The 26,224-nt window shown below is 42.1% G+C and overlaps 4 protein-coding genes and 1 long non-coding RNA gene across 9 annotated transcripts; 3 read left to right on the top strand and 2 right to left on the bottom strand.

Moving 5' to 3' along the window:
- Positions 1–119: 119 nt before the first annotated feature.
- On the top strand, positions 120–3,385 carry LOC143352178 (uncharacterized). Its single transcript, XM_076784523.1, has 5 exons — positions 120–932; positions 1,128–1,461; positions 1,579–1,701; positions 1,795–2,028; positions 2,495–3,385. Exons 1-2 carry the CDS (start codon positions 700–702, stop codon positions 1,432–1,434), a joined length of 540 nt encoding a protein of 179 aa, XP_076640638.1. The 5' UTR covers positions 120–699; the 3' UTR covers positions 1,435–1,461; positions 1,579–1,701; positions 1,795–2,028; positions 2,495–3,385.
- Ostdelta (oligosaccharide transferase delta subunit) lies at positions 2,904–8,454 on the bottom strand. Its single transcript, XM_076784522.1, has 11 exons — positions 8,328–8,454; positions 7,767–7,975; positions 7,419–7,550; positions 7,055–7,224; positions 6,775–6,914; positions 6,319–6,694; positions 5,858–6,037; positions 5,511–5,736; positions 5,080–5,376; positions 4,510–4,681; positions 2,904–3,686 (listed from the first exon to the last, which is right to left on the bottom strand). The coding sequence occupies exons 1-11, from the start codon at positions 8,335–8,337 to the stop codon at positions 3,544–3,546; spliced, it is 2,055 nt and encodes a 684-aa protein (XP_076640637.1). The 5' UTR covers positions 8,338–8,454; the 3' UTR covers positions 2,904–3,543.
- Positions 8,455–8,770: 316 nt separating this feature from the next.
- On the top strand, positions 8,771–10,460 carry LOC143352176 (uncharacterized). Its single transcript, XR_013081870.1, has 2 exons — positions 8,771–9,575; positions 9,624–10,460. It is a non-coding gene; the product is annotated as an uncharacterized LOC143352176 (long non-coding RNA).
- On the bottom strand, positions 10,243–23,298 carry Pps (protein partner of snf). Of its 4 annotated transcripts, XM_076784485.1 has the most exons (17): positions 23,011–23,298; positions 22,467–22,488; positions 22,266–22,402; positions 21,927–22,187; positions 21,531–21,802; positions 21,283–21,442; positions 20,884–21,180; positions 20,084–20,776; positions 19,670–20,014; positions 19,411–19,575; positions 19,182–19,306; positions 18,693–19,063; positions 18,080–18,501; positions 17,435–17,998; positions 17,164–17,309; positions 14,013–16,994; positions 10,243–13,043 (listed from the first exon to the last, which is right to left on the bottom strand). In XM_076784485.1, exons 3-17 carry the CDS (start codon positions 22,390–22,392, stop codon positions 12,036–12,038), a joined length of 7,938 nt encoding a protein of 2,645 aa, XP_076640600.1. In that variant the 5' UTR covers positions 22,393–22,402; positions 22,467–22,488; positions 23,011–23,298; the 3' UTR covers positions 10,243–12,035. The 4 variants fall into 4 exon arrangements, with proteins under 4 accessions (XP_076640600.1, XP_076640601.1, XP_076640599.1 ...); XM_076784486.1 differs by having other exon boundaries at positions 19,670–20,002; positions 22,467–23,298; XM_076784484.1 differs by lacking the exon at positions 22,467–22,488 and having other exon boundaries at positions 22,768–23,298.
- Positions 23,299–24,873: 1,575 nt separating this feature from the next.
- Positions 24,874–26,222, top strand: LOC143352172 (activator of basal transcription 1). 2 transcript variants are annotated; one of them, XM_076784514.1, is made up of 4 exons: positions 24,874–25,317; positions 25,486–25,675; positions 25,756–26,046; positions 26,135–26,222. In XM_076784514.1, exons 1-3 carry the CDS (start codon positions 25,137–25,139, stop codon positions 26,033–26,035), a joined length of 651 nt encoding a protein of 216 aa, XP_076640629.1. In that variant the 5' UTR covers positions 24,874–25,136; the 3' UTR covers positions 26,036–26,046; positions 26,135–26,222. The 2 variants fall into 2 exon arrangements, with proteins under 2 accessions (XP_076640629.1, XP_076640628.1); XM_076784513.1 differs by having other exon boundaries at positions 24,875–25,317; positions 25,756–26,141.
- The last annotated feature ends 2 nt before the right edge of the window (positions 26,223–26,224 follow it).

Genomic DNA, 26,224 nt, shown 5'->3' with positions numbered 1-26,224 from the left:
TATACATATACATATATACCCATATTCTACATAAAAGTGTATCCTTTGCGTTACGGCTTGCGGAAACAAAAGTGGAACAAGTGGAAGAAGAGGAGAGGAATAGTTTGCGCTTGGTACATCTATGAACTTTCACCGAATGTTTCTTGTTTCTTGGAATGAACGACCTTGAAGACGTCACGAGTTTCAAGCGCGCGACCTTAGGTTACACGCGCATAAGTAACAGCGTTAATCAGCATATAGTCGGCAAACTACTACTATTTTTTTTACATTTGTCTAGACTGAAAAGAATGTACAGGAACGGATGCCTGTCGCTCACGCGCGTTACTTATACACACACACACACACACACACACACACACGAATGTATACGAAACGAAGCAAACGATAAATGAAAAAGAAAAAACCGGATTTCGTCGAGGACGAAAACGATGCGAGGACATTAACCGCAAAGGAGGGACGTAAAGTCAACGAATTTGAAACATGTGAACTGAAACCGATAAAGATCGAAACAAATTTGAATCGTCGAGAAATAATGTATGTATGTATGTTGTAGACGCGTGTCTATCCGCGGAGCGCTGTGCGATTAGCCGACGCACTTCGGACAGTACGGACTGGAAAAGGGACACGTATACACCTGTGTAACCAACTAAAACAGCATAATATTATTTCTCTTCCGAATCGTGAATTTCCAATCACGTAATGCCTGGCAAACGAAAACGAAAACGAAAAGAGCAACGGGTTCAACCCACAAATCCACGAGATTTGAAACATCAAACATTGGCACGGGAAATGAAAATTGCTGCTACGAATATGGAACGGCATCGATCGTTTTGGCGAGACACCTTTACGCGAATGGAAATGCCAGACATCGGAAGAAAGATCGAGATGGTTTGGTCGTGTTTGGAGCATGCTTTTGATTTCCAGGATTATAGGTACATACTTGGGCGTAAGATTTGTTTGCGATACGATGCGATGCTATGCCATGCTATGCGATCTTCGTCTAATCACGTACATGTGATACATATATATATATATGTGCGCGCGCGCGCGCGCGCGCGCGTGTGTGTGTGTGTGTGTGTGTGTGTATGTATGTGTACACGTAGAAACATAAATTCCATACCGTACAGTATCAGCTTATTGTTGGACGCGTTGCAAGAGGCAGAAGATCAACGACGTAAAACCAACGGTGTTCATGTGGATGCGATCGATCGATCGTTCGATGCACACGAAGCACGCTTAAAGGCCGCTGACGCGTTTTTCCGTCGACGCGTTGAAACACTGTTCGTCGATAGAACGCGTGAATTTGACGAGACTCGTTCGAACCGAAACAAGGATGAAATCAATATACGAAAAATCAATGTCCTTGTCAATTATCGAATCGAGAATAGACTGAACGCTGCAAAGAGCACTGCGATCAGTAAGATACAACAATAAACACGCGTGCGTGTACTACATATACATGTACATATGTATTCATGTATGTATGTGCGGTACATGTAGTATAATATTGTACCCTGTATCGATACATACTGTTCATCCAAGATAATAATATAGACAGATAATATTGTTCGTCCAAAGGTAAAGTGAACGCTTTCGTGGAGGATGGGAAAAACGAGAGAAGATTGATTACGGCACAACTTCAAAAACACCTGGAAGATCTTTGGGACAGACTACGAAGCACATTCTCGGATTATCGTACAAGTTTGTCCCCTTACGTCTACATATTTGTCCCTATATCGATATCCTATACCTTGTTGTTATTGTATTCGCGCATAACGTGGCGACCAAACGCAGGTACGGACGAGCGACGCAGATCGTACGAGATTATCCAAAGAAAGGACAAGTTTGATCGACAAGCGATAATCGAACAAGGTCTACGAATCGCGTGTCTACTCGACGAGATTGCCAAATTTCGTGGAAAGATTCATTTCTACAAGAAGAATATTGCGAGCGAGTTACAGGACGCCCTGCAAGAGTGTCATTTCTTCCGCAACGTCTACCGACGAGCAAACGTGTGCTTTATTTTTGGTAAATTTCCTATTCGACTTGTTAATTGCATATGCAATAGTCAATAGATTGCCGGATCGATCGGTCATTTGTTGCATGTCGGTTAACCAGGTCGCAAACAGGATAAACAAAGAGCGACGATAATGTCTAAAGAGTACAATGGTAGCGTGAACCGGTTGAAAGGCTTGACAAGGAAAGCCGAGCGTATCCTCGCGTACATCCAAATTTGTCGAAAATACGAAACTCGGGAAGAAAAGATACTTCCACCGATCGTTGTCCATGACTCGTCCCAGGCAGAATCGACACCGGAGGACGACACTCTCCCGTTCGGCTTGGTGGAAAATTTTATTAGACTATTTAGTACACTGATACCTTTTCTCTCTTTGTTTCCTTTGTTCTATAAAATATATGTATATATCGCGAAAAGCGAAAAGCAAAAAGCAAAAATCGGAAGGAGAAATCATTTGTTAGCTACATTGTTTTCCAGGTCACGGAAGACTTTGAAACTTTGGTTCGCTTTTGGCATCGGTTCGGATACGCTCAGTTAATCGCTGCTGAATTGAACAAGCAACGAAATCTGTTGGCAATGAAAGCTGTGGACTTGCGAAAAGCTATAAAGCTCTTTTTAGCAGAGACATCCTATTCGACGCCCTCGACCCATCGTCAAATGCAATGCACGAAAACTACTCGAATCGAAGAACTACGCGTTCCGTAGAAATTCTTCGTTTTGCAAAATCTTGATATCCCGGAATGCGTGTCGTTATCATCATTCCGTACGCCGTACACCATAAACAGATGCACGGATTACGAAAACAATGGCAGCATAGAAGAAGGATGATGGAAGAAGGAAGGAGGAAGAAGGAAAAAGAGAAAAAATCAAGCAAAATATTACAAAGTGTTTTCAAAGTGTTTTATTATTTTTAAGCAAACCAATAGTTTACCAAATACAACGCGTATCTCGCGTATCGCCTATCCCGCATCGCTGGTAAATATGCTTTTACCGCTTTTCTTACTCTATCGGTGTTCCACGACGAAATAGATTGTAGCTTCAAATGTTTGTGTACGCTCTCGCTGTACCAATGTCATCACCGATAGTTATGTATGCGCATAAAGAACGCTTTTCTCTCGTGATAGTCGACGGAGAAAATAACAACAATCTCGACGGTGTATTCGACCCGACAAGTTTACGTATCTTCTGAATGAGTACGCGCGCAACGGTGAGACAGGAAATTAAAATTTTCGCGTGACAAACGTGCATATCTCGTCGTATCATCGTGGATTCGTTCGTGTGCAACGAATCTTGACAAGATCTTGATAAAATCGAAACTATGAAAATTCGATGGTACAAAAAAGAAGAAGAAAAAAAGAAAGAAAGAAACGGAACACGTCAGCTTTACCTACGAGTTTTATTCGATCAAGCAACATCAGTCTTCTGTGTTTCGTTTCTGCTTCGGTTCGCTTCTGGTTTCCGTTTCAAAGAATGAGAATCGTTTGATCGATCTAGAGTAAACTTGTTCGATGCTGAAACTGTATTTTTTAACGTAATTTGTGTTTATGCGCTATGCGGGACAGCATTTTATTGCCGGCCAGGAATGTTACGACACCAAGACCAAGTAGGTATCGAAGAGTGACAAACATGTTCAGTTGCAACCAGAATATTCCAAAAAGTAAAAAGATACCTGAAAAGAAATGGAAAACGATACAAGTTAACGTGGTGATACATATTTCGACTCGGACAGATTTCATTGTATCAAACTGTTGTGAACATTGGGCTACAAACACGACGCATAGATGATCGAATTTGCGAAAATTCCACAGTTTTCTCTATGCCCGAGAGAAAGACAAATGAAACGAAAAACTTGTAATTTGTCGAATGCAACGGGCATCATCATGGTTACGAAACGTGTACGTTTAGAGTCGTTACGCATTGTTCTCCCAGTCGCTTTGACGACTTGGTCGACGAGAGACTGACTGACTGAAAAGTTGCCGACCAAGTTCGACGATCGAGTTTTGTTCAGTGTTGCATCTGATGAATACAATAAGATTTTATTTTATTGATTTACCTAAGCCTTTTCTTTCTTGTTCCGAAACTCCTTCGATTCAACATAGATTTACGATTTCCTCTCATTCGGATTTCTTAATTTTCTGATTGGCATGGACGTTACACGTGACCATGAATCCAAAAATGCCCTTTGAGAATCAGTCTGACGCAAAGCAAGCCAAACATATTGTTTCCATGTCTCAAGTTCATTCGCATTCTACGTACAATTCACTGAATATGCATTGTGATACATAGTGTGTAGGGTATTTATAGGTTTTACGTCTGGTCTGCCAAAAAGTTACCTGTTGTGCGAAGGCTTAGATTTGATTAAGTGGATTGGTTGTGATGGTTGCCGGCGACTCGTATACAGTGTTTTCGAAAACCCAGTAGTCGCGAACGACCGGGTTCGGCAGTGTATAACGACTCTTACGTACGTGCAAGAGAAAACAATGTATACTCACTTCCCAAGCCAAGATGGAATGTTACCGCGCTCAAAGAAAGCGGGAAATTTGATATGTTCACTCCGAGTTTTGCCCAAAGGATGAAAAGCAAGAGGACCGGCGCCAAACACAAGCCGGTGAATAGATTGGACACGAAAGCGGGTGGTCTTTTCTCGGGTTCGCGAAACATGTGCTGAAACAAACGAGATACGCGAATAAAGAATCCGTACCGATTCTACTATTTAACAGGTCCTGTGTAATTGAAAACCCTAGAAAACCGGGTTTCAACGATTTCTCGGTGTTCGTCGAACGATACCATTCGATTTCGGAAAAATTTCTTCGAAAATCGAACAAATGTAGTTTCGACGATAATATCATTTTCCAATGTTATAGAGGTGATAGAATTTCGAGCGTATAGCTATCACTAACGAGCATTGGTAGTTGCGTGGTACGTTGTCATCGTACCACGCGTTTTTTTCGGGAAGATTTTTTTTATTAAACGACACAAGACTGTCGTGTCTCGTCCTTCGTAACACGCGACATCGTCGAGCATGTAACAAACTTTCAATAATCAAAGAAACGTTGTATTACCTGTATTTCTGGTTTGGTCGCGTAGATGTTCGATTTACGCTTGTACGTAACAGTTTTATCCACGCTCGAGCTCGAAGTCGAGGACGACGACGACGACGACGACGACGACGACGACGACGTAGAACTCGAGCCGGAGCTCGAGCTCGAAGTCAAGGATGAAGTCGGTTCAGGAAACTTCAAGTTGACTGTTGCCACGGTCCACTGGAATGGATTTGTTAGTATGGCGTCTCCGACAATCAATTCCACGTTATAATCCCCGCTTTGATGATCAAAGTTCACTCCTGCAGATCCGACAGGCTAAAACGGTTTGAAGATACGATTGATAGTTTTGAACCGGTGGAATCAGAAATCAGTACGGAAAATACTGAACGGCAGGAGCAAGTAGAAGCGGGTAAACGAAAGCGCAAGCGCAAGAAACCGCCGCGATATACCATATCAAATTTGTAAAGGTGCGATGTATCTGGTTCGGCGACAAAGATGATTTCACGCCCCGTCTTGCCATCGTTCTTTGAATCGATCACCGAGGAGAGCCGTACAAACGCTTGATGCGCGCGCATAGGTTTCTTATTGATACCATCTCTCAGCAAAAATCGCATAACCAACTTTTGCTGGGAGTCAGCTTCTATCCTTTGATTTAGTTTCTCCGGATAAACTACGCTGAAATTGCCACGAATATAAGACTACATGTCTACTATGCTGTGCGTATTGCGCGGATCGGATGGAGTTTGACGTTCTCACCGAAAAACACGGCCGTCGACTAGATCTACCGTTACATTACCGTGTAAGCTTTGGCTGAGTCGTCTGATCGGCGTCGCCGGTACCAATCTCCAAATAATCGACCACCACTTCGCAAAGAACTTTCACGGTAACGGTATTTGTCACTGGTCCCGCTGTCACGGATATTTTGTAGAACCCTCGTTCCGGTTTAGCGTCCATGAGATTCATCGTGAACAATGTTCTAAGGAAGGAACGTAAACGTGCATGTAGCAAATACCAATGTATACGAACGTACTCGAATAATGCCCGAATAATGCGAGCTGCTTGAAAACTATAAGGGAAACGTTGTCCGTCGGTTCTCTGAATCTTTCTCGAGACTGTGATTCGAGAAAGACGATAAACGATCGTATCCCGACAAGTATTCTACCCCAAAGTATAGCCGACCTTGACAAACATACAAGAAACCAAGGCGGTAAAGTTATGGGGACAAACGAATGAGGGCAACTGCTGGTTAACGCTCACTTGTCCGTCGGCGAAGTTTGTAAATTCTGATTGGTCAGAATCGCGGCGTCCTCTCCGACTCGTGTTACCGTGTTTGCAATCACTTTGGACATTCCGTTAACCGGGTTACCTAGAATGTCGCAAACCTTCACCGTGACCATAGGTTGATAAGCAGAGATACTGACGCCTTCGTTCGCTAACGTTACACAGATTGGCTTCTCGAAATCGTTCCCTGCCAAAGTTGTCAGCGCCGACAATAGAACCATCGCGCCCTTCGGTGTCTGTACGGACCGACGGGACAAAAGGTAATTGGCCAGTTTAACAATTTGCTGAGACGTTAACGGTGGCTTTTTCCTCAGCGTGTTGGAAAGTTTGAAAATACCGTTCACCAGGAAACCTAAAGAGTACGTGAGATATACGCGATGTTTCTTCTTACCGTAATGCTGTAATTTGTAACGCGTTTGATCTGTTACTCACTGGTGCCGTAAACGCCGCCCTCGAACTGCAAATATTGTCCATCCACTTCGTCGGCTTGAACGATAGCATCTTCGATGTGATCGAAAACGAATGCACCATCGGTTCCGAGATGCGGCGCGATGTGGAAAGCACAACCTAAGCTGTTTTCGTGAAATGTCCAATAAACGAGCATTAGATCTTGAACGTGTAATTTGTCCAATTGCAATCAAACTATGCAACTTTGCGATAACGAAGATTATACGGTGCTACGATGTTAAAATATTAAGGAAATTGATCGTACTTCAACAAATTGTCATCCTTGCGCAACATACTTTGTACCGCTTTTGCAACTTTGTCCACGTCGTCACGCGATAATTTCTCAGACATCGTATTCAATCCGGATACAGCAGAATACAATTCCATCATGGTAGAACCATCCTTCTCTATTGCGCTCGAGAACATCTGTTTAAACTAAAGAATTTTTCTTTACTAGCATAATCTAGGTTTTGCTCTAATATTCTCTATGCTAACATCTTGATTCAGCGGATATAATTTTCTTCATTGAGAAAGTGCAGTAGAACGAAAGTTTAGAAACATCATTATAACGTATACGAGATGGTCGATAATCGATACTTTCATCGATACCGATAAGTTTATATTTGTACCGTTGCTAGAAGAGACGCAGGAAGTACTTGGTAGAATCCAACAACTCTCGAGACGTATAAGGCGTAATACGCTTCTTCTATCGTAACATTGTCCTTGGCCGTCAACAATTTTATCAAGCGTTCGGAGAACTTCTAGAAATAAACAAGTCAAGCGTTAAGAGGACCATAAGAAATCTATTGAACAACTTACGGATACGTTTTTCGATCAGAAAGACTAATCAAAGAATCATGACTCATCAATTATGTCGATTTTTCATCAGGTTTAGCTATTTTTCAGCATAGATGGATAAACGATCGAAGAAACTATGAAATCCTGTAATTACTCGAAAAATTGATAAACCTTCTTACTTGTTGATTCGGCAAAGTTTCCCCAAGAAATTTGTAACCAACGCCAGAATAGTACAGAGTAGCTACATCATCGGACGTTAAACCTGATTCAAGGATTTTCTTCAAACGACTTTTGTCAGCTATTGTTAAATAGGCATTTGTCGATTGCAATGCTTCTTTGGCTGACAAACATACTGTTACATGGGTAATCGCTAATAACAGCAGTAAACCTGAAACAACATGCGCATTTCAATAAACTGAAGGGACATGATTGTAGGATGCAACAGAGGAGGATAAATAAAAAGGTGTACGAATCGGTACTTTCCATGTTGATCGGTACTTCAAATATTCATTTACGAGTTTATTTTCCAGTTCATCGAGACGACGAAACGCGTGATTCTTGGACGCGTCCGAGTCAAAAGAGGCGTACACATTGACCGAAACGTACGTTAAGAAAACCGAACCGACAACGAAAAGAAGATACATGGTAGCACACCTCGGCAAGGAAATGGATAAATATTTGCTTCTGTACATGTTCGGAACTAAAAATTTCGAAAGAACACGTAACCGAACGATACTTACGAATATTCATGGTCGTTGGAATGCCGCGTATGCCGGTTGCCACGTTGCTGTTCCGAACAAAATGGCTCTTCTCTCACTGAGCGTGTACTAAAAAATGAACGATTCTTCGTTCCGGATCCGGAAGAAGTTGGCAGTAATACTAGTTACACATATACCCGTATTCGAAGCATGCGCAAATGGTACACCATTTCACAGTGTAACCTTCCGGATATACAAAATGTACCCAAGTAAGTACTTGTATATACTTACCTATTCTCTCGTCGTTGGATGCGCTACATTGTAAATTAGTAAATTATAAAATTACTCTAGATCCAAATTGAGATCGTAAATTATTCTTAGAGAAGCGAGACTTTGGTTGGTTCATTCTCGGTTCATTCTGCTCGTGGTAGACGTGTGTGAAAAATGAACTTTCAACAAAGATATATCGTGAAATGTATATAGACTTTGTTGACTAAGCTCTCTGATAGTATTCTCTGATTCCAGAATCGAATCTGACTCGTCGTAGAGTTTGAATTTTCTTCCAACTTCTCCATTCTCGCCTTCCTTTCCTTAGCCAGTAGGAAACTTGGGATCTTCCAGCTGAACGTTGATTCGTCGGGTGACCCCTCTTCCGGTTGCAGCTTGACGGTGATCGATGGTGGAGACGCCTCGACAGTATGCGCACAAAGGTGGAAACGCGTGAAAGCAGAGAGGATAGAGAGAGAGAGAGAGAGAGAGAGAGATAGTTCCATAATTTTCGGACACTTGACTAACACGTCAAAGGTTTCGACTGATATATTCTGTGGTCTAGATCAAACAGAATTTGTCTATTATTGGTCGGAAACTCGAGAATTTGCGTATCATTGGGCGTTACTTGTTGCGGAGCAGAGTGTGTCATCCCTATTGTTCTCAGATATTATTTTAGTCGCTCGTGCAATGTGTTATTGTTTTTAGTTGTTTTTCGTTACAAATACCATATTTGTATGTATTGTGTATACGGATAGTTTTATACGCAAACATAAATAAATATATGCACCGCTATGTGTAAATACCTATATATATGTGTGCATATAAGTTTAGGTTGACAGGTGTTATTGAGAAGAGTAGACAGCTTAAAGTTTTTACAATAACTGGAAACCGAATGATTGTCTTCGATTAGAAATGGTATCTACATTAGACACCGTAGCACACTATAGCGCAAGATGGATAAGGTATGGCAACGTGTTCTAGATTTCCATTCTTATTTATCGGTTACCGTCTCCGCTACCTGTAAATACCCAGTTAGCCAAATGCATTTGGCAAAGTATACTTACACAGTAAAGTATACTTGTACATATTTCCATCAAAGGATACGAATCACGTACGGTAAAAAAGGAAAGCACACTTATGTAACGTAAAGTCAACGATATGTGGCGGAATAAATAAATTCGATGGGAATATCTATATATACCTACGATGTACAATGTTTAGCAAGGAAAGGGGTCTGTCTTTGAAATTTGGATTATCTGAATGATCGTTTACGCCTCATCTGAAATATCTGTTCTATTGGCAATCAACGGAGAAGTTAATACTTAACTAGGTAGAGTTACACGATATTCCAATTTGTTAATAAAAGTTTTTACAGCCGCTGGAATGTTAGTCTTCCTACGTAAGATATGTATTTCAAAATAACGTACTGAAACAATTCGTACTAAAGTGACCTACATATGCGTGTACATTGAAATCAACATTTGAGGTTGTCAAACGCAATGTAAAGATCGACACAACGAATCGAGTGTAGTATATTACGGGTTTTAACAATTGAAAATAGCAATATTCGTAGTGTAATTCTATATAGAAGTGACGTTCGGTTATAAAGGCAACGGTCGATACACTCGTGCGACGATAAAGGCATTGTTAACGCGGTAGCGCTAACGGTAACGATAAAGAAAATATGTATTGTAGTAATAATAATAATAATAATAATAATAATAATAATAATAATAGTAGTAGTAGTAGTAGTAATAATAATAATGAAAACAACACGGATAACGCTGATAATGATACGATTACGCGTATACAGTGAATTGCTAATATGTATATATGTACGCATCTCGCTCATTATTCGGAAACTTGTACAAAAATGAAATTTAATGACTTTTCATTCGTATAAAATGAGTTTTAACACCGTGTACGCCTACACATTAATATATATGTATACAAATAGTGTTGCGGCGGTAATTGAATAAAGACTTGGTTTTGAAAATACATATAATGAAATATGAATTGTTAAGGGGATGTTTCTATTCCTTCAAACGCCTTCCTCAGAATATGCGTCCCTTATTAAGCTTCCACGTGCTCGTAAGAATGTGTATTACGTAGTATGTTCGAGTTGTAGTTTTCATAGGACTCCGTGATACAAAGGTAGGTATAGACTGTCGATTGACGATGACCGATCATTATTCGTCGCAACATTTCGGATCATGTATCTCGAGGCTCGCTATCTTACGTATGCGTGTACAAGGAAGCAGGCAAACAGTGGTTGCCTTATCGTTGATAAAGCTCGAACGATTTGATTCGGAAGGAAAATCAAGCAGGAGGACATCGGGGCTCACCGGAGGAGAGGATAGCGTAAAATCTACGTGAACGATGCGACAGCAGTAGTGGTGTACGTCTTATGTATATACCTATATATCCATATACATACATACATACATACATAAATACATACATACAGACGCAGATACAGACAAAATCGTGTGTTAACCACGAAGCGTAGTGTAAATCATGAGGACGTAGATACGTGTATAAATGTCAGAAGCGAATACGAAACAAGAATCGAAATTTATTGTTTGGTCTTTCGTCGATCAGAAATTCCGTTTAAACTGAAGAAATAAACATTGTTCGTATTGTCGTAATAGTTGTAATGGCAGCTTGCGCGTCGAGGACTCGAAGATTCTACGCGTCCTTTGCATAAACGTTGAAAAAAATTTGTTCGTACAAGGACAAATAGCGGTTCATTGTAGTCAACTCGGGGAATCTCGCGTGTCGCTAAACAGCAATGCAGCGCATTATGGAAGTTCTCGTCGCTGAAAATCGATTTTCATGGTCGACTAACAAATGAAAAAATGAGTGTTCGGCTGAAACTGGTCGTTCTCGGATCCTTACATCTAATTTATATATATACACTGACAACATGAACGCACGAGGTGCATGCGCCCACCGTCTTACATAATCTTCTGCTTTGTTAGCCTTTCGATTTAATTTGAACAATATATTACAGAATTTATGATAAGGCTATGTACACGTAGCGCGGTAGGCTCGACGTATGATATTAAAAGCGTTCGTTTGCGCCGCTTTGGTATTTACAAGTGACGTTTCTCGAATCGTCGATAGAGCTTTCCTCTTGCGATGCACCGACCCGATTTTTGCATATCGGTAGCAGCATGCGCAAAATATAAAGTTTGCTTCTCCTCGCTTGGTAGAAAGTGTTCTGAAACGGTACCGTTCTCGATCATTCGTTGAATCCCACCGGAACGAGTCTACACTGAAACTCTTTCGATTCCGATGATCGATGAAAAACTGCAATGTCTATGCGATCAAGACGATGGTTGACTTTGCAAGCCATTTGCACGTATGGTGGTGGTGGTGGTGGTGGTGGTGCTGCTGCTGCTGCTGATGGTGATATTGTACAAGTTTTCGAGTTATTTTTTCTGTTAAAGGAAAGTTCTCGCGCGTCCACTAGTGAAACTAATCGACCGAATCGGAGGGACCTTGACCCCAGCGTGACTTTATTCTCGACGCTTTACTCGATGGACAAGAAGAAGCGACACTATCGTCGTTCATTTTTCTTTTCACGCTCAGCACGATACCACTTTTCGGAACGAATTTGGAGCGGGATGATGGTGTCATTCTTGCAGCGTTAGTTTCTACGTTCGGTGGCGTGGATGGAAACGGTGGGAAATCCTCGTCTTCGAGGCCCGGAGGCTTCGGCTGTTCGGGAGCCAAATTGCGTTTGAAAGGTTCCGGGTAAGAGCTCTTGTACGCGGTTGGTTCACGAGTAGGATCTCCGGCCGCGGTTAAGTTAACCGAAAGGTTCGCGGGCATTGGCATCATCGTCGGCGCAGGAGACCCTATTATAGTTGGAAGAGTTGGAGTTGTGGATAGAATTGGTTGTTGCGTGGTATGTTCGGTCGCCTGACTTGCCGATGCCGTTGCATTTGCGGTCGCGGTCGAGGTCGAGGTCGCGGTCGCGGTCGCGCTTGCGGTGGCGGTAGCAGCCGCAGCGGCTGCGACAGCCGCCAATTCCTCTTCCGCTTTCTTAATTAGATCCAAGTCGCTCAGGGAACTCAAGGTACTCTTGCTTTCTTTCTCTTTCGAAACGGACTCTTTATGGTTGGTCGTTTCGAGCGGAGACTTGTCGGAACTGGATTTGTTCGGTCCACCGATTGTGATTTTTGCGAGCGATGCCGAGGAATATTTTTCCGAGTTTTGATATATGGACGAGTTGACGGTAGTTAAAAATGTGGCGCTGGGTTTCGACGGTAGATACGGATCTACTTTCGAGTTTTCTTGCCGCTTCACGTTCGCTAGAATTTCTTGCAAATTTGGTGGTATCGTTATATTTGATACTTTGTCAAGGATCGGTTGTGCGAATTTTGATATACCAGGCGGCGGCGGTGGTGTAAACGATCTTGTATCCGGAGGGCTGTAAGCTTCCTCGCATTCGTCGCTAATCGGTGGATCCAGCCCTAAGCCCTGAAAAGAGAAATAATAAACATTATTATTATCTGATCACGATTAGGTAATTCCCGAGTTGAATGCAACGAGTCCAACGATAACGGACGGCAGTAATATGATTGCAACCCTTACGCTTATTTCCCTTTAAGTAATCAGTTTCTTGTCGCGCTATAATACATGTATGTATGTATGTATGTATATAGAAACGTACCTTGGTACACGCATACAAAAATGAATAATACACTTTCGTTGCGTATGCCGTACAAATAGTCGTATTATTTGCTTCTAAAAACATAGGTGCACGTACCTATACATGTATCTACATACGTGTATACACTTGAAAAGAGTGAGGAGGGGTGGGGGAGAATAGAGGGAGAGAAAGAGTAAAATACTTGTGAATGGACGCGTTTGCGAGAATTGAAAAACACCGAGAGTGCAAGTATCGGCCATTTTCCGTAATCAATGAAACACGACGACTGCCCGAATGGTTTTGTGTTTCGATACACAATTCTTGGATCTTACCGTAAAGACGGAACTGCTCTCGTGGTATGTATAGTCGCAACATCGTGATTCGACTCGACCGAGCGAATCGGTACATTCAAAGAAAAAGAGAATCCTCGAGACAGGAAAGGAATGGAGCTACCAACAGATTTTTACTTCTTGTCTAGTTTTGCATGATCGCGCGTTCCGATAAGTTATGTTTGACGATTTTCGGAGAAAAACGAAAATGTAATCCACGTACGGTAAGCAACACCGTAGCGTGATACGTTAATGAAATTGTACGATTCGTTAAATTTTTGTTAAACAGAGAAGAGAGAAAATGGAAACTGTTGTTTCGTAACAAGTTTCGAAGCAAGAATCTAAAGCAGCTCGAGGATAGGAACTGGATACCATAGGTAAATCGAAATCAATTTTATTTACAACAGGGCAATAGGAGAAACAATAACAATCGATTTCGTAAAAAATAAATCTTGTTAAAATTCTCACCGGCAAAGTAGACGTTGATTCACCGAGAAACGACGAGCTAATGTTTTGTATTTGTTGCTTCTGTTCTTCGATTTGCCGATTTAGCTCCTCCATTTTTCGTTGAAGTTCGTTTGAATTTTTACTGGAAGAAATAATACCGTTATCGATCGCCGGCCCATCGATTCCAATCGTTATCGATGGAATCGACGGCAAAGCAGCCGCAGTTGCGCAAGTGGTCGAAGCGGTTCGCAAGTCACGATCCGATTGCTCCTCGTCCATCTGTCCGGGGCTGTAAGGCTCGTCGCCGTCGTCGTCGATCGGCGCTTTATCAGGCGAGGAGGTAAGGTCGATCTTGGACGAGAGCTCCGGAACGATTTTGCATATAGCCGCAGTGTCGAGTATCGTGTTTCTCGGCATTCCTATATGCGCCTTGTTCAGAGTGTCGAGAGTGGTTTGGGTGACGGTGTGTTGCTGCTGCTGCTGCTGTTGCTGTTGTTGCTGTTGTTGCTGCTGTTGCTGCTGCGGTTGTTGCTTCTCCTTTGCGGAGGCGATCGTGGTCTTCTGATAGATGCTACCTACCGTTGCCGCAATGGGAGAAGAGGTAGAGGCGGCAATCGTCGAGGTTGCCGTTGCCGTGATCGTGGCCGTACCCGCGACACCCGTGCTCACGTTCGAACCGCATATTTTGTCTTTCGAAATACCAATCAACGGCGGAGTATAGCTTCGATCCGAATCTTTTTTCGCCAGCTTGGTCGGTACGGTTGACGAGGTGACACCGACGAACCGCTTCCTCTTATTACGAACGATAATTCCGAGCAGAAGGTGCGGCCTGTGCTCTTCGAAACCGGGGCCGTTCAACGGCAATAGAACCTGCGGTATCGTGCTTTGACTCGAAAACGGCATTATGTAGAAATCCTTGATGTTCTTCGACACATTGCCAACTACTCCAAGCCGACTTCTACTGTTCAAATAACTGTACAACGTGATGTAGGGAATCTTTTCTTCGTCGTTGGCGGCGGTAAGCCGGATCACAAGGATTTCTTTGGAACCGGTCTTTTTCATTTTCGAGATGTAATCCCAAACGGTTTCGTGACTGATTCTACCAACAACGTCCACCGTATCCGGCAGGTCGTCCATCAAATCTTTCGCGTGACCGCTAACCTCTTGCGCGGTAATGAAAAATTTGGCAACGTCCACCATATTGACGAAACCTCTCCATACCGTTTGCCAACCCCCTTTCGTGGCGTCCCTATCGACGGTGCTCGAGAGGAGTTCTTGTTCTCTGTCCCTGTCTAAATCCTCGTTGATATCCGGGGTCTTTATCGTGACGGTCGAGGTCGGTTCCCTGTCGGATACGTCCGAGTCGTTTCCGTCGATAGTGTTGGTGGTGGCCTCGTCCTCTATGTGACGCCACAGGCGATCTTCGATCGATTTTTCGATCGAAGATCCACCTGCCAAACCGACCGAATCCTCTTTCTTCTCCGCGTCTCTCTTCTTCTCGTCGTCTCGTTTATCGAGATCCTTGGATTCGCAGTATACGAATCCACCGGTACCGCTGCGACCCTTTGAATTATTGTCACAGCTGCCGCTACCACCACCACCGCCACCAATGCCACCGCCGCCGCTTCTGTGTCGTTCTCGTTCTCCCCTTTCCCTCTCCTTTTCTTTATCCTTCAGCTTGCTTCTCTCCTTGCTTCCTTTCTCCCGAACCTTTGTCTTGTCGCGATCTCTAGTCCTAGATCGATCGCGGTCACGATCTTTCTCCTTGTCGCGGTCTCTTTCTTTCTCGCGTTTGCTCTCCTTCTCTCGTGACTTTCTTTCCTTGCTTTTCTCCCGAGTCTTACTACGTTCTCTGTCGTCCTTGCCGTGCTTGTGTCTGCCTCTGCTCGTACTTCTGTCGCGTCTGCCGACTCCTTTCGAACGACTGCCGTCTCTCTCTCGCCCCCGTTTATCTTCCTTCTCTTTCACCTTGTCCTTCTCGCGACTTCTCTCCTTCTCCTTCTCTTTCCGTCTTCTCTCGTCGAAACTCTTCGACTTCTTAGCATCTTCCTTCGCCCTTGACCGCTCCTCGTCGTTCGTTCTTTCGATCTCTTTCTCCGATTCGTCCACCGTTGATGTTATACTGTCCGCGTTATTCAATGCCGTGACAATATCTTGCACCGGAGTTTTCGGATCGACGTGATCGATGCCACCGTCGTTCTCAATAATTTGTTCGCCCTTGTGTGTTTTCACGACGATGGACTTTGCTTGTGCCATCAAATCCAACTCGTTCTTTTTAATCATCTCCAATTGGTGCTTCGTCTCCTTTTCTCGCCATTCGGCCAACTCTTGGCTGGCCATTTCATCGGGACTTAGTCTTACCACCGCGTCCGGAGTTAACGATCTGTCGGCTATTTTTCGGAACAACGTTAAATTTTTCGTGTCTTTTATATTAAACACGAGACTTCTGTATTTCGCTTTGTACTTTGCTCCGGTATCTTTGAAATACTTGTACATCTCCAACTCGATGTTGAAAGCTAGATCGGCAATCTCGTCGTCGCTTAGCTTCAAGTCCTCCGTCTCTTTTATACGACTCGACAACAATTCTGTCAAAGTTTTTCTTATATTCAGCCTAATTGGTTCGGTTTCAGGCTTCTTCGGTGGATTCGGTTTTACCGGTAACTTCGATTGGACGACCGGTTGCTTCGCCTCTTGTCTTTTCACAGGCTGTGTTTGTTTGGGCGTCGGTACGTTTTGCTGCTTCAACTGCATCGGGCTGCTCGATTTTATGGTTGTCGTTTTCAACACGAAAGGACTTTTGTTCGACTGAGCGAGTACCGTTTGCTTCAACTGTATCGGTTTGGTGTTCGTCGTTTGAACTTGTTGCTGCTGCTGCCCTGCAGAAATTACTGTAAATTTTTTATTTCCCGTCGTTATTATCATTTGCTTCGAACCTGGTATTTTGGTATACGTCATCTTTGGAAGATTTGCTCCCTTTCCGGACGTCAACAGCGTAGATTTCCCCTTAAACGATATTTTTAATTTATGTTATTTTGTCGACAAGTTACTCTAGCCTATCGTCAACAACAAAATGTCAAAGAATTTTACTATATAGTAAATTAGAATATTGTACAGTACAGTATACTATACAGTATACCGTATTATGGTATGATACAATAATTTGAATACGTACTGTTTTACCAGGAATTTGTTGCGTATGAATCGTTGCAATTGCTTTTCCTATTTGCAACGGTCCGAGATTATTCGCCCCAACTACCTCGAATGTAGGATTCTCTTTTAACCATGTACGCAAGTTTGATCTTGTTGGTGCGTCGACACCTGAAATATTCACAGTTTGTATCGGCTCGATGAGATAAGATGGAAACGATGATTATTATAGAATAGAAATAATTGTGAAAAACGACGAGCCCGAGTGTCCATTATTCTGAACGTTGTTCACTCACCGCTCAACACTTTTCCGGTTTTTCTTTCGAAAACGATCACTCTACTTTCGGATTTCGACTTGGTAGAGACGTCCAACGGTAGCGTCCTCGTTCCCTTTGGGCTTGCCGTTGATCCCATCGATGTGGCTTGTGGCTTGTCTTTGGTGAGAGTTTCTTGAGCGTGTGCGAGTATACAAGTGTCGGAGCAATAAATGCTAGAATTCCTTGCTTCTTTTTTACAGACAACGCATTGCATGCTGCTGCTGCTGCTGTTGTTGTCGTTACTGTTGCCGTTGCCGTTACCGTTGCCGTTGCCGTTGCCGGAATATTGAACGTCACCGTAATTGGAACCAGCAGAAATCGAGGTTATGGTTTCTCCAACAACCGATGCCTGATTAACGGTTGAAAGATTCTTTAGAGCGATCGGATTATCTGCCGCAGTACCCGACAGAACGCGTTGCTTTCCAATTAGACTTGGCGTATTCGTATTCGTGCTCGTATTCGTTTTTGTTTTCAACTCTTCCTCCTTTTTCTTCGAACAATTTGGACAAACCCATTCTATTCCTTTCTCTTCCATTTGTTGACCTAGCAGAAAAATAAATATAAATGATTTTGTTAAACGTGCGCTGAAAATTGCAAATTGGCTCGTTTACTTCTCGACCTTACCCATTGCTTTACTAACGTGCACGCACTTTCCATGAAACCAATCTTCGCACACGTCGCAACAAATCATGAAACGATTGTTATGCGGTCGTTTGCATATACACCAGAGCCTGTCAGGATCGTCTTCCGAATCCGAATTATCCTCCTCTTCCTCCTCCTCCTCCTCCTCCTCCTCCTCCTCTTCGTCATCCTGTTCTTCCTCCCCCTCTTCGTCGTCTTCCTCAACCGTTCCAATTTGCTTTTGTTCCTCATCTTCCTCTTCCTCTTCGTCACCGACAATCTGATCCATTTCTTCCTCCTCAACTACCTCTTCGTCGTCTTCTTCCATTAGATCTTCGTTTACAATTTCTTCATCTTGATCTATAATGTTCGTGGGTGTTTCGTTTTTCAGAATTTGCAATGATCTTTGCGGTACCGTTTGCAAACTGTAAATATTGCAAACGTATATGTATATATAGATATATATATGTATGCATAGTGTGTGTATATATATATATGTGTATATACATGCGTGTATACACGTCGGACGGAACATTTTTAATCGACTCATCTGTACTAGACATCGCACGGATACGATAGTTGCCCATCCAATTGGTTAGCACGGTCAAACACTTACCTGAACTTTTCTGTCGATTTCACTGATTCTAACAGCTTTTGAGCAGGTTCGACTTTAGCCTGCAACCGTTTGCTTCTAGTGGCTGGCGCCTCGATAGGAGGTAACGTGATTATTCGGCCTCCGCGAATTATTTGAATTGGCTCCTTCTCGTCTTTTGCTGATTTCTTTACCGATTCTCGAGCCGCACTAGCCATTGTTGTAGTTACCATGACCGCAGTGCTCGCTGTGCTTGTCACCGCCGCTGTCGTCAGAGTATCTAATGGTTTCACTGTTTCTTGATCGGATGCGAGCAACGACGGTACAAGCGTACTATTCGATGGTAACGATTCGGACGTTACGCCGCTGCTCCCTTGTTCGACGAGCGCACCACCCTACAGTGTTGTTATCAAGAAGAAAAGAAAGAGATCGAAATTAAAACTTTTCCGATAGAAAACAATCGAAATGAATACAACGTTCCGTGTAAAGTGAAAAATTGAAATATTCAAGTACATGTTCGCCTAAATCGACTCCGAGTTCTTCTTGCAACATGAGTGCTTCTGCGAGTAAGTCCTCTTCGTGTTTACTGGCTTCCATTTCTAGTGTAGCCAGTAAATGTTCCTCGCCATCTATACTACCTGTAAAAACGTTGATAAATCGATGCGTATAAAGAATGGCTTGTTTAGCGGGGAAAAGAACATTCCGAAAATATGTTTAGCAAGAATTCCGTTTCGAAATTTACCTGAATCCAAAGGAGCCTGCAACTCTTCTGACCCATTAGTCTTCAAATCCGGTTTCAGCTCGTTCTCGTTGCTTTCTATCAGAGAATCACGATTTTCCCGTTTTTCCAAGGGCGGATGAGATTCTGAATGCGTTATTCGCTCGACTGGCGTAGAAACGACCAGACCTTTTAACACGATATTGAACGAACGATTAAACGATCTGTAGAATTGTCGCAAGAATATGTATATAGTATCCGGATTCGAAAAGATAAAGCTAACCTGAACGATTGGATGTGGGGGATGAGGAGGAGGAAGAGGACGACGACGATGAGGACGACGACGACGAGGACGAGGACGAGGACGACGACGACGACGCTGCCGCCGCCGCCGGAGTTGCTGACACAAACGAATTTGCAATTCCTGTGGTAGTGGTAGTGTTTGTGACTGGCGTTACAGAAATTATTGACGTTACTACGTTCTCCTGAATTTTCGCATCGCCGTTTGTACCGACTCGACGAATAATATCAGGTGTCGAGAAAAGCGCAGGGCCTAGACTGTCCACCATATATGCCGGTGACTTCCGGCTTTCTTTCTTTGGATGTTTTTTCGTACCTGGAACGAAATCTTTAATCGAAAATACTGAAGTATATAGACTTGAAGCAGCTAGTATACTACACGGTCTTATCAACTAACCGTCCAAAATTTTGGACTCTACAGCTTTTCCAGACTCAATCTCGGATTTTCCAGTCATCTCGAAACTATCGGACTTCCTCTTCTCCTTTTTCACGTCGCATGGCTTTACTTTCGAGATATTAACAGGCGTAGACACTTTTACCGACTGTTGTTGCTGTTGTTGTTGTTGTTGTTGTTGTTGTTGTTGCTGCTGCTGTGTATGCGACGTTTGATTCTGACTCAAGATCAGTTGTTGCGTAGATGAAACCTGTGGCACCGTACCCTTGATCTGACTGACCGGTACGCTCGAAGTTATAGCTTTAGAGGTTATGGGCACTTGAACCAATTTTCCATCTTTAGTTGCAAAAATTTTGGTTCCTGTTTGGCTCACAAATTTTCCCTTGGGAAATACTAATTGTTTCTTCGGATCCATACTTTTCAGGTCATTCGACTTGACGAGTACCTGTTTCTGCACAAAAGTAACTTTTTGATTGTTTTTTCCCTGACCTGGTTTTGTAAGAATCATATCGCCTTTAATCATATTGGCACTGATCAAATTCGCTTTCACTTGATTCGTAGTTTGTAATGGTTTTTCGAATGGTGACGAGGTGTTCTCGCTTGTTGTAACTGTGGATGATTCGACGCGTTGCGATTCTTCTTTTTTCCTACTAATTGTGGTTTTAAACTGTCTTTTACCTCTAACAAGAGGAAATCCTAACAAAAGAGAAAGAAAAAGTCTCGATGTACGAAAAGAATTCTTAAATTGTAATAATATTGTATTACCGATGTTGTTCACGATAACAATCGTGCAGTTATCTTACCAGATCTTTCATCTTTCTCCGGGCTCTTCATAGCATTTACCGCTGCAGCCATTTCCATGTCCAACCTACGGACTTGCTCGATATCCATTTGTTTATTTGTGCCTCTCCTACGAGTAGCCGCCATACTTCCACCTCTGGTAGTAAGACCTTTTCTACCCCCCCTGGCTCTGATGCCGCCTCTTCTTGGACCTCGAGGTCCAAAATCAGAGTCGTTGTCCGATGGAGGTTCCGAGTCGGACGATTCGATGGACGACGAGGTCGGTTCTTCTTCCTCCTCGTCGTTCGACCTCCCCTGCTCTGATAAAGCAAACAAAACGATCGGTTATCGATTGAAATCAAATGTATGACGCGTTTGCTGTCGCTGAAATAATATCACTGGTAAACAGATCACATAATTACGTCTTCCGATTCCTTGATGCAATGCCCCTGTTAAATTTCTAGTCGACGAATGTCCAATAGACTTGGGTGTACTTGTTATACTCGGAGACGGTCTTGCGTTGTTGCACGTCGCCACAGAAGCCGGTGGGACGTTCTTCCGTGGACGACCTACAGGTTTGCTCTGAGAGAGGTACCGAACCGATCGAATATTATGTTACCAATGCAAAACAACGCTTACACTCGTATTTTACGTTTTACAGGATACTCACAGTTTTCACGATACCCTTTGCCTTCGTTGTTGCTGCCGCTGTCGCTGTCACTGCGCCTTCTCCATCGACAATGGACGACAATGCATTCGATGTTCCCTGACTAGGAGAAAGTTGATGCTCGTATTGTAAATTATCGCCAGGCGTTGGCGATTCGGTAGTGGGTAAAGGATCTCGTGGTTTTGGATCGGAAGGCGATAATCTACTTGTATAGCAATGATCCAATTCGACGCTATACCGTATCGAGTTTTGTTGTTCTTCTACCGTTAGCATATCTACAAAATACAAGTTTATCTTACGAGGTAAATACTAACATCGCCGATCGGTAAAAAATCGTATTGAACGGTAATCAATTTTTTGTAAACACACACGTAGACACACGCAAGAGTAACCGCTTACCGAGCATCGCGGTGACATTCTCTCCAAGAATTTGTTTTGCTTCTTCGCTCTGTAGAGCTGTCTCTAATCTTTCTAGTTGTTCGGAATCCATCTCCATGAAAGGGTCAACCAAGCTGGTCGCATCGGTAGTAACACCCCCGGAATTTACGTTGGCGGTAGTAAAAGCTGGAGGATCTACGGTTAGAGTTATATCGCCGTTTTCTGTGTCGGTGTCGGCTTGTCCGAGTCTAACCACGCTAACGTTAGCATTGGACTGATTCGCTGTAAATAGATGCCACTGTGTAATGCTTGGGATCGTTGAAAAATATGAATATAAGTGGAACAGGACATCGAGCTTACCGATTAAACTTTGCAATGTTTCTTGATCGACGGATATTGTACCATCGTCGTTGACAACTATGATCAAAGTGTCATCTTTTTTGTCCGATCCACTTTCCTGTGGCTCGATAATGTACGAACTGGACATTTTTCTTCGGCTAAACAAATACAATAATACAAGTTTTCAAAAGAGAAGGTAGAGGAAAGAGTAAATATCCATACCTAGATTCCAAAGCAATTATGCCTGCAAGGAGAAAATGCTATAAACTCCCCGAGGGAGAAAATAATTTGTTATGAACATGATAACCCCGTACGAGTATAGGAAAATATGGTGAATATTCGAGGTAATTAACAAACATTTAGTTATGTGAAAAACATGGTTATAGTACGATAAAAAGCAACTAGAACTGTAGGCATCAAGTTTTCTCCAAGAAACAAGATGGAAAACTAGAAACGAATAGAACAACGAAACGCAAAAACGTGTTGCATCCAATTGTGTAGTTCACGTTTATCGCAGTATTACCTATTGTGTAGGTATAGGATCGTGAAGACGTAAACGATCGCAAACACTATGCAAGTTGTTAAAGATGCATGGTTACATTAATGTCGGTCGGTAGTAAGGAGATTAAGTACACAACACTTCTCGCGTAGCACACTTTGTGAGAAACATAACGATCACGGTCAAGTAAACAGTACCGCCAAGAAGAGAAAAGTCGCCATTTTGTTTGACTCAGCCAAGTAATGTTTCCCGAAAGTTTTCGCTCACCCGTCGTTGTTTCCGTTGTTAGAAAGCTACTCGTACGGAACTGTATTCTTATAAAACCTGTTCCGCGGAATCTTCATGAAAACGACGAGTATCGCGATTCAGCTAAATTTTCTTTAAGGATGCATCATGTAACGAATGCACTTGCTCCTTTGTGCACACACTAAGACGCTGCGCGAACTCGTTGCGCAACAGCAAGAAGAACGAGCAAAGCGATAGGCGCTGCAACAACGCTCTAAGCACTGCTAAGCACTGCTAAGCACTGAACATCACTGAACAGCACTGAACGTATGTTGCGTCTATGTGTTGTGTTGTGTCGTTGTCGTGCCCAGTTGTAAATTGTGACCGGCACGGCGATAAGCGCCATAGAAAATTATTGGAAATTATTGGAAGTTGCATTCGATTCTTTTTGGAATTTTATTCTGTGTATCTACTCTTCTATGTACCAATAAGTATTATAACATTCGTATGAATATCATTGCCAATGGATTAAATGAACATGATCGCATTTCAATATTTTCTTCAATAGTTTAATAGCGTATATTCTATTTGAATTTTCACTTTGAATGGAATATCTAGTTTCGATCGATCACCGTGAAAGTATAATCATCGAATATACATATATATTATACCATATTATACTTGATTGAATATTGATAACAAGTTGATTAATTATTAATACATATGACGCGACGGGACGATTGTACGCAGTATGCAGCAACTTTGACGAAATACATACTTACCTACATATTTAATATATACATGCATGCATGCATACATGCCAGTAGTGTTCGACTCATTAACCGTACTTACATTTTTCACGTATGTATCATTATGCATACGCATTAGATATACACACATGTACACATGCATGTATGTGTTTACAAGTCTGTGTATGCAAATCTACAGAATTTATTGCGTACCGATCATACTAGTATAATATTTACAACATTCTGTTGATTATCGTGCATCAATGGAACAACTGAAAGCAAAATGTGTGAAGAACAGAATAACGAATGTTAGCGCACAATCACAATAATTACGTACATATACATAGATACCGCCAGATACCGCGCGATGCGCGATACATTGTTCATCGTGCGCAATGCATATATATGTACACATATGTATATATACACACACATATATATATATATATATATATATATATATGCAATTTTATTTACCAGGGATGTTCGATTCTCCCAAAAGATCAGAGCGTGGAGGATCGATTAAAAAGATCGATTTTTTCGGTGTAAAGAAAAAAGAATCGGAAGAAGATTCGAAAAATCGAATCGGAATCGAACGTCTCTGCTATACAAGTACATATTAGAGAGGAAATGAGAGTGCTCACGCCCGGGGTTTTGATGTCCCCACATTTTCCTGCATCATCTTTTAGCCTGGAACAGAACCTACATCATTTTTAGCACGGATCAGAATCCGTTTCATTTCAATTCGTATCCGGCCATGCCCGGGCGGGCAGCCGTGCCCGCAACACGTATTGAAAGATATAAAAATCGGTGTGTCTGTGCGCTTACTGCCTCCAAATAGCATTATATGGATAGAAGCCGTCGAACAGATAGTTTTATTTAATACTATTTAACATAATCTATTATTACAAAGACCGGTTCTTCTCCTCTTACAAGGTAACGTGATCTCAAAGTCTGCCTCACACTGAATATTATATTATTATAATTTATATTGTTACCTCAATTTTTGCAGAAGTTACCGCAATTTTTTAGAGTAAAACGTGCTTCAACTCGTGGAATTTTTTTCTCTATTGGACATTAGCAGCGGATTCCAAATAACGCCAGCGTGGATGCTACACTTATATGCATGTTAAAAAATGATGTATGTAGTCCCTGATCATTGATCCAGCCTAAAAGATGATGCAGATTTTGATCCAGGCTAAATATTAGAGTAGGGGGCAGCACTATACCGGGGACACTGAAACCCCGGGCATGAGCACTCTCATTTCCTCTCTGATTTTACCATTTTACAAAACATGTAGCAGAGCGAAAGCATGGTTAGGATTTATGTTTTACGATACGAGCACTATTTCGAAGGCAAAACGAACGGAAAATGTTTTGAAAAGAATAAGAAAAATAGCTGATACAAGTTGAGCACAAATGGAAAACCTTGAAGACTTGGCAGTTACAGAAAGTGAAAATACAACAAAGCCAAAAATTCGGAAAAGAGGAATCGTATATTTATCGAGCATACCAAAGTACATGAATATCACAAAAATTCGAGAATTGTTTTCGGTGTATGGTCAAGTTGGAAGGGTATACTTGCAATTAGCAGAGAACGGTTAGTCATTTACATCAAACGTGATACTGTAAGACGCATTTGAGTTCGTGAGAAATCCTACATTTGTTCTATATTGATTTCATTATTGTTTCTTAATAGATATTTTTAGTTAGTAGAGATCAGAAATTGTTTAACTGGAATACAAAGAGTGTAAATTTTTCATTGCAGAATTAGAACGAAACGGTAAAGTACGGAAGCGTAAGAAAGTTTGCGCAAAATCTTTCACCGAAGGCTGGGTCGAATTTGAAAGAAAAAGGGTTGCCAAGTACGTTGCATCGGTGTTGAATAACAAGCAAATATCCACTAGAAAAAAGAGTAAATTTTACGACGTCATTTGGAATATAAAATATCTGCCAAGGTAACGAATTACGATATCTAGTTGTAGATTTTAGAAACGGTTCAGCAATGCCAAGCATTCTAGCGAATTTTGTTTATTAGATTCAAATGGATTCACTTGAGCGAACGCTTGGCTTACGAACGAGCAGTACGAAAACAAAGATTACGAACCGAGATCGCGCAGGCTAAGCGAGAAGCTAACTTCTTCTCTCAGAATGTCGATAGAAGCAAAAAACTACGACGGAAACAGCAACAAGGCGAAAACAGTATGTTTGTACCGCCTACGATAAAACAAAGAGACACGGACGCCGAAATCAGAAGTAGGAAAGAGAACGATACGACAATGGACAGGACAGGGTTCCTGAAATCTTTATTCGGATAACGAATTAAGATGTTTGTTTGTTTAATTTTCTTTTTTTTTTCTTTTGTCTTTCTTTTTTGTACGTGATAGAATAAGAAATAAAGTGTACTGCATTTGTAGAGAATAACTGCCGACACATCTACCCCTTTACATGTAAAAGAGAAAGAAGAACGCGGACGTACTTAATAACGTGTCTGGGAAATTTGATCG

The sequence above is a fragment of the Halictus rubicundus genome, chromosome 2 (assembly GCF_050948215.1).
Source record: "Halictus rubicundus isolate RS-2024b chromosome 2, iyHalRubi1_principal, whole genome shotgun sequence".
Lineage (NCBI taxonomy): Eukaryota > Metazoa > Arthropoda > Insecta > Hymenoptera > Halictidae > Halictus > Halictus rubicundus.
This window is presented reverse-complemented; position numbering and strand designations above follow the sequence as displayed.